Raw genomic sequence first — 8,296 nt, forward strand, 5'->3', positions numbered from 1 at the left:
AACCCACATTACAACCAAGGTCTAGATTGATTCCAGGTGGATACTTCCGCGGCCCATCCGGGTCTGCCGCCCGGAATGCTAATTGCGGGATTAGCAATGCTCACGAGGTTTACAGTGTCTGCGATGCGATGCTATGCCTACGTCGTCATGCTCCTACTTTGACCTTTGTATTCCTTGAAAAGCATGCGGATAGAGGCAAACAGAGATTAGAATAATACACTTTCTTGCTACAGGTGTAACTGGAGTATCTCCAGTCCCGGAAAATCCATTGGATTCTCCCTTGTCAGATGGCTTCTAGAATTCACGCAATTTTATTGATCCATTTTTTAATACAATAAATTCAAAATTACCAAAAAGAACTTGGAAGGTTTAAAATTTGGAAGCAAACATGATGTTTAAAATTTTAACACAATCTGAAGCATCCACCAATGTTAAACATGGTTTGCTTTATGCTTCTTAGGTTTCAATATAACAACTCTTCAAAAACAGGGTCCACGCTTCGCTGCCACTTGGTCTCGTACAGTTTGAGAAGCTTCTCAGCAGGTGTCACTCCTGCAACAGAAAACATATTGTAGGTCGTCAGAGAATGCCGTAGGTAACTTATAACCAACCCAGTCAAGCTAATATATATCTTGATTGAATGTATAAAGTGTGTCGACAGCTCACCTGTTCTAACCACTTCGTCGAGCTCGCTTAGGAAACCGACCTCCTTGTATCCTCTTCTTTCTAGTCCATTCTGCGATCGCCAAAATAGGATCGTTATTATAAGCAACATGTTTATTGGCTTGGGGGAAGATTAATTAGTAGCACAAAATAAAGTTACTAACCTTGGCCAGTTGGAGAACATATTCAGCTAAATCTCTTACATATCCATCTCGGAATGGTGTCTTCAAACCAGTTACTGGCACCTGATCAAACAAAACCGATTATCACTCACAGTTCAAGTAGAACGTTATGCCTCCCAAGTCTGCTAAAACAAATCCCGGTCTTCTAAATTGGTTCTGAAGGGAGGTTTGGGCATATATAAATCATGTCATTTGTTGGGATTGCAAGGCAAAACAAACAATTTCCAAGTGACAATAATTACGACCACTACTAAAGACAAAAGGAAGAAGTATCTTAGCAAACCTTCCGTCTTAGCATTTCTCTTTCTTCCTTTGTCCAATCACCAGTCATGTCCAAAATGCCCTGTAATGATTCCTCATCATACAACAACCCAACCTGTAGAGAAGGACCAGTAAGATACATAGCCGATTCTGAGTTCTGCTGATGACACGAAAGTTGCGACTAATCAGTACAGTAACCGTAATCATATTGCCCATGTCTTTAACTCTATATACTGTAAATGAGCGGGCCTAGATATACAAAACAATTGCAAGAGTCGACAAACAAACCCAAAATGCAGGCAAGGCACACAGTCTACTACATGGTCCACTATCAGCACCTCTCATCTCGATGTATCTCTTCAACCTAACCTGAAAGCAGAATCAAGAGTGCAACTGATTATAGCATTAAACTATATATCAGCAATTAATATGCAAACAAAATCGAAGGTAAACCTCAGGATACATTGTTGCTAGATGGTTCTCCCAATCGTTCAAAGTGGGCAACTCCCCCGGAGTCTGTGGGAGCTTTCCTACCATAAAATCCTGCGAAGTAAATATGAGTCAAATTTGACTATGAATTATTAATATATAATTTTATCTACTATATAGCCAAGAGCTTAAAATTAAGGTATTATTTACAAAATTTTCAGCATATAACTGCGGAGGTATAAAGATATTAGAGACAGAGAGAGACCCGAAAAGACATTCCGGTACAGTCAACGTATTTCTTGTTCCGGTATACAAAATACATTGGGACATCTAATGCATAGTCCACGTATTGCTCAAATCTGCGACCAAGAACATACTATAATCAGAACTCATTCACGTGAAAGCCTCATATCATGTAGGATTTGTTTTTCACCAAATGATGGTATCAATCAAATTACTGAGATTCTAGGTGGGGGAGAGCAAGGAGTTCATATGAATGATTACCCAAATGAGTTATCAAAAACAAAAGGAAGCATCCCCGATCGGTTGTTATCAATATCAGTATAGGTATGGCTGCAGATGATGGTAATCATGTTAGCAGCTTCATAAATGAAATATCATATTTAAGTTCTCAAAATCTTTGAATCAAACACCTTCTTAAACTGAGAAACCCATTTGGTTTTCCTTCTTTGAAGGGAGAATTTGCAAATATTGCTGTCGCAAGCTGTTAAACAAACCAGTCAGGTTCGACTGAGAGCAGAGCAGAGCACTAACGATTATTGCCAGAAGGATAATACATATACCCACAGGCTGCAACGCGAGGCTAGCACGTAATTTTCTTATCATATCTTGCTCTGATCTGAAGTCGAGATTAACCTGCATGCCGGAACAGTGAACTATTAAGCAAAATTGTTCAGTGAAGTCACAAATAGTGGCATCTAGTATTTTTGAGGTGAAATCAAATAAAGAGAGAAAAGATGTCTAAATGGCACAGAACACAAAGATCATAATGACTTACCTGTACAGTGCATGTCCGGAACATCGTATCAAGGCCAAGAGAACCAACTTTGGGCATGTAATTTCTCATAATTTCATCCCTTGCCTACAAAGTAACAACATCAATCTTGATGTGAACTAGTAACAGTACAACTATCTTTCACACAAGAAATGTATTTATATCGTGCAGAGGGTGTGCGTAAGAGACACCAATATCAGTTATCGGTCCTTTTGTCCTAACTTTTAAATGCTCAATGAAGTCGTACTGTAGTTTTGTCACGCATAATTGTGTACCAAGCAAGAAGGGAATAAAGGGATGCATCAAAACAAGGTATTTGTAGCTAGATTACTCCCATGAACTATGATCTGCAGATTCATTTCTCGGCAATTGACTAAACTGAGATATAAGTCAAATAGAAACAAGGAACTTTAACAGTCTAAGAACAGAACACACTTTAAACACTACATTTTATTTTTAAGGTTTATGGACTGAAATACCTTGGGCATTTTTGGTATATCATTCAATGGTAATGTTGGCTGAAAACCAAGTCCAAGAAACCCAATTCCCATTTCCTCTCCAACTGCTTTGACCTACAATAACCATGATAAGTTGGTATCATAGCATATAACTATGTACGACACAACACAAGAACATACAACATAGTACAATTATACTTTGAGTAGATAAACCTAGATAGCATAAACAAAACATGAAACGGTTAGTAATTTTTAGCGAGTCCACTCGCTAACTTGGCGCGCACTTGGGTTTTGATTTAACAAAAAATGCATCATAATATCATACTAACTCCCACAAGAAACTTAAAATATAGATTTTTTTGTTTGGCTGAAATCCAAGTCCAAGAAATCCAACTCCCACAAGAAACTTAGTATTATTACAAATGCATTTTTTTGTTTTGTAAATATTGTAAACATATAAGAAAGAAGAGAACGAGGGAACGGTTATAGGACAAGAAAATATTAAAAACAATATTACAAAGTTTTATTCCACAATTTACACAAGAAGAAAATAATTTTCTTACATATGACTTTGCAGAAAAGGTGGTGTATGAAGCTATTATGGAAATGGAAAAGAATAAAGCTTCGGGACCATACGGGTTCCCAACAGAGTTCTACCAAAAAATTCGGCAGATTTTAAACATGACTTGATGAATAAGTTTGCTAAATTCTAACAAGAGCAATTAGCACTCTTTCATCTAAATTACGACACTATTACTTTGCTCCCTAAGAAAGAAAATGTCGTGAAAATACAAAAATACAGACCGATTTGTTTACTGACTGTGCGCTTTAAAATATTTACAATGGCTGGCACTAACCGTGTAACTAAGGTGGCACATATAATAATTCAACCAACTTAAACGGCCTAGGGAGATATATTTTATAAAGGGTACTGATTCTCCATGAAACAATCTATGAACTTCATACAAAGAAAATGGATAAGGTGTTTCTTAAAATAGAGTTTGAAAAATCCTATTATAAAGTTCAATGCCCTTTCGTACAAAAAGTGTCGTGCATGAAGGGCTTTGACCCTAAACAGTGTCGATGGATCGATCATTTTTTTAGTTAGGGGACTGTTGGTATTAAAATAAGCAAATACATACGTCATTATTTTCATATCTAAAAAGGATTGAAACAAGGTGGTTCGCTATCACCCATGTTATTCAATCTTGTTGTAGATGTGTTGCAATTTTAATTACGAAAGCGTAGGAAGATGGTAAGGTAGACAGAATCATACCTCTGATGATACAATCATCTTTTATGAACATGACATATAAAAAGGGCTCAATAGGATAGTTATATATATATTCTGCATTTTTAACAACTATGGGGACTAAAAGTCAACTTTCATAAGAGGGAAGTGATTTGTTTTGGTAAAACAAAGGATGTAGAGGATCATTATAGAAGTCTATTTGGTTGTGAGTGATGATCATTCCCTTTTAGATATTTGGGAATCCCAATTCACCATCGTAAACTAAAAATTTGGTGAACGAATGTTGGTAGAGGATCGTTTTGAGAGAAACCTCACACGTTTGGTGGGAAAATTACTCTCGTATGGGGATCGCCAGTCCTAATTAATTCAGTTTTAACTAGCCTTCAGATGTTTATCCTATTCTTCTTTGAAATACCAAAATGAGTAAGAAAATATTGGATTTCTTTCAATTAAGACTTTTTTTTATCAAAATGATGACCATAAGAGGAAGCATAGGCTAACTCAATGGACCATTATATGTAGATCAAAAGATCAAGTGGGACTTGGGTGGAGGTATTAGAGTTAAAGCCCTCGTACTTTTCTTTCTGGAAAGGTCTTCTGAAAGTAAAAAGATAAATTCTTCGAATGAGGGTCTTTCAACATAAGAAATGGTGAGGGTAATCATTTCTGGAAGATACGTGGCTGGGTGATACTCCTAGTCTCACAAATATCCATCTTTGCATAACATAATATACAAGGAAAATAGGTTTTGGTAGCTAATTTTATGTCACGGTCAATGTTAAAGATAGCATTTACGCAAGCTTTAACGGGAACAGAGGAGCGAGATGGTTTCATCTGGTTAACCACTTGATGGATGTTCATATGCCCATGCAACCTGATGTGTTTACTTAGAAGCTAACAACATATGGTTCTTTCATGGTCAAATCTTTGTATATTTCTTTAGTTTAAGCAATGTAAAATCAACTTTCTTTATGGATGTTATACTGGTGGCTATACATTGGATCTGTATGTGATCCTGCCTACAACCGACGGAGAAGTTAGAGGGTTTGGCTACTTGAGATGATTTATCGGGATTTATACAACTAGTGAAGCTGGCGTTTTGATCATAGGATAACACGTTGATGCAATACCATTTCATGTTGTCTTTTGTTTTTGGACGGTTGATAGTGTGACCCATATTCTCTAGTAAGACCTAAACTTTAATAAGGTAATAAAAGACCGTATGCAGCGATCAATGGGTGGAGGGACAATGCTATGTCTCCCTTTCGACCAAATATTGTACATATGTAAACATGTTGAAACTTCAATAAAATGTTGTGGGGTTTTATGGTACGTCGGTACCCCACAGTTCCTCTTATAAAAATAAACTTAGAATATAGAAAGTTGTCCCCTGTGGTTGGGATACAAATAAATAGTATTAGCCCTGCTCATGAACTTTCTATGGTTTTTTTTTTTTGTGATTGGAATGCAAATAAATATTTGTCTTGCGTGAATTTTCTATGGTTTGGGGATATGAATATATGACCAACTAATAAAAAAATAGTTGCCGGGTTGGAGTTAAGTATGATATTAGAATGTCACATTTGAGAATCCAACAAATTAACGTTTCAGAGTTCCTCTAAAAAGTGAATACTTTTCCATGCAATACTACGCTCATTTAGAGAAGTTTACCTGATAAAGATGTGAATTAATCTCTGCACAAGTTTGATGCAACGTTTCAACAGGAGCACCACTAAGTTCAAACTGGCCACCAGCTTCTAGCGAAATGTTTTTGTTTCCCTGCAGAGTCACGTGATTTATGAGGGATCCAGTGAATAACATGGATATATTAACATTTTTCTTCCAGGAATATACCTGCTTGAGACCAATAACATGGTTATCTTCCATTATCTTGTCCCAGCCGAATCTATCAGACAACCCATTCAGCATGCCACTGATCTGCTCATATGTTATAGGGCGCAACGTTTCAACATCGAAACCAAACTTTTCATGTTCCGTGCCAATTCTGTATAATCAGAAATTAATGAACTGGCAGGGTTAGATGAAATACTTAACTGAAATACTTAGCAGGAAATATACGAGCATAAAATTCAACATAAAAATTATATTATGAGATCCAAATAGTTTGAACGCACAAGAATTATCTTTCAATACCCCGTAAATTGTAAGATTGGCCGAGTCTTTAAAATATCAAGACCTAGCTAGTAACAGACTATGGAATTTTGTTTTCTCTCATTTAGGATTAGGGTAATCTTTATAGATCGTTATTTCACGCTTAGCAAACGGCAAGTAAGCTACGCCAACCACAAAATAGAAACTACACCATGCAAAATATAAGTTGATTGCAGTTTTGCTATATCTCTACCGCCCACGTCAAAGAATAATCCCACTCAGCAGGTGCGCACCGCGCACTTGTATCGCCACCGTGCACTTCTCTGCTGAGTAGCTGCTACATGTGACACCATAAACAGTGCGTAGTGCATCCGTCCAAATAGAGGTTTGACCCACTCTCTCTCTCTCTCAGATGTTCCAAAACTTAGAGCCATCTCTCTCCATTAAAAAATCAAAGCTCTGTCTCATGCAACGAGCAAACCATCTTCTATATATCTCCAAACTCTCGCTCTACTCTCTACTCTCTCTCCCCTTCCTTTCTGTTGTCGTTGTTCACTGAACTATCACCTCTCTCCATTCCATCTCTCAAAAGATGTTTTTATATTTCTTGCTTTTGTTTTGAAGTGGAATATGCTGCATGCAGGACACTCTCTATCTCCTCCTCACGTGTGGTTTTTTATGTTCAGATTCTATAGAGTCGCGTAATTTGTAGCATGATCTGAAATCTTTTCTATAGCAATTTCGAACTTTAGCTTTAATAGCACGATTATGAAGAGAAATCACGAGGCTAACGCACTGGTACGTGCTTGCCGGAGGTCGTGAATTACAGAGACGTTGCAGTTTAAAGTGCGACGCTCCTATGATTGTTTCGTCCTAGCTACTACGTCGTATGATAGTTGCAGCAACTAGAGATGCCAACAACGGCGGGATTGTGCTCCCACTTAGGCGGAGGCGTGAAGGTTATGGTGGGAGTGTGGACGATAAATCTTAGGCGGTTCTAGTTGCTTGGAGTTATGTCCGAGCAAGCGACGTGGAGAAATCTGGAGGTCGCTCACACGGGAGGAGAGGCCCTCTCCCATAGAACCCATACAATGGCGAAGCTCTGTTCACCTCCAGTTCTCTTTGGGCTTGCACCCCGAGGCGAGGTAGGCGATGAGATCCTCCTTGGTGAGCGGCTCGGTCATCTGCGCCACCTCCTCTAACGGGGGGCTGGCCGCAACGGCCCAGCCGCGACTTCTCCCCCTCCTCGCCGCCGCCGCAAGCCCCGTCCGCCTGCTTGGCGCCACGCCGCTGTCCGGCAAGACCACCAGTGCCAGCGTCACCCCCGACACCATCGCCATCGTGCGCGCGCAGCCCTCCGAAAATCCTGAATAACATAATCACACCAAAAAAAACATCAGCGGTACTTGCGGAAGCCCTGTCACGAGGTCGCCATCGATCGAACCCACCTCGCCGGCTTGGGGTATCGATCGGAATGTCTCGCTGACTATTGATTTTCTCACATGAAAATCATAAACATTTTGAGCATTGAGTGGAAGAACAGAGAGTGAAACATATGGGTATTTCCTGGATTTGGCCCGATCCATCTCTCATCTCTTTCTTATATAAAATAATTTGTACATTTTACAATTGAACCCTTTAACAGATATTTTATTCCAACCCACACCAAAACCCTCTTAAGATGGGGCAAACACATCAAACAGACCCATCTTGCTCGACAGAGATTTGGTGCACATGGACACCAGTGATCTCGTTTTTAAATTAAAAATAAAAAAACTTTTAAAATAATTCTAAAAACAAATCCGCACATAGCTAATGATGTGTCCCACAAACGTGTAAAATATCAGTTTCAAATACTATATATTGTGCGCTACACAAAAATGACAAAAGTGTAGATCTAAGTAGTGATGTTCAAATCTTCAAA

General features: G+C 38.6%; 1 protein-coding gene across 1 annotated transcript; it reads right to left on the reverse strand.

Moving 5' to 3' along the window:
- Positions 1-292: 292 nt before the first annotated feature.
- On the reverse strand, positions 293-7,952 carry LOC127297539 (glutamate--cysteine ligase A, chloroplastic). The gene is made up of 16 exons (XM_051327866.2): positions 7,821-7,952; positions 7,483-7,738; positions 6,115-6,265; positions 5,932-6,039; positions 3,030-3,122; positions 2,554-2,637; positions 2,343-2,411; positions 2,189-2,259; positions 2,040-2,108; positions 1,801-1,894; positions 1,560-1,649; positions 1,395-1,475; positions 1,129-1,221; positions 828-908; positions 667-736; positions 293-552 (listed from the first exon to the last, which is right to left on the reverse strand). Exons 2-16 carry the CDS (start codon positions 7,710-7,712, stop codon positions 464-466), a joined length of 1,473 nt encoding a protein of 490 aa, XP_051183826.1. The 5' UTR covers positions 7,713-7,738; positions 7,821-7,952; the 3' UTR covers positions 293-463.
- Between the last annotated feature and the right edge of the window lie 344 nt (positions 7,953-8,296).

Source organism: Lolium perenne, chromosome 4 (genome assembly GCF_019359855.2).
Source record: "Lolium perenne isolate Kyuss_39 chromosome 4, Kyuss_2.0, whole genome shotgun sequence".
In the NCBI taxonomy this organism is placed as follows: Eukaryota; Viridiplantae; Streptophyta; class Magnoliopsida; order Poales; family Poaceae; genus Lolium; species Lolium perenne.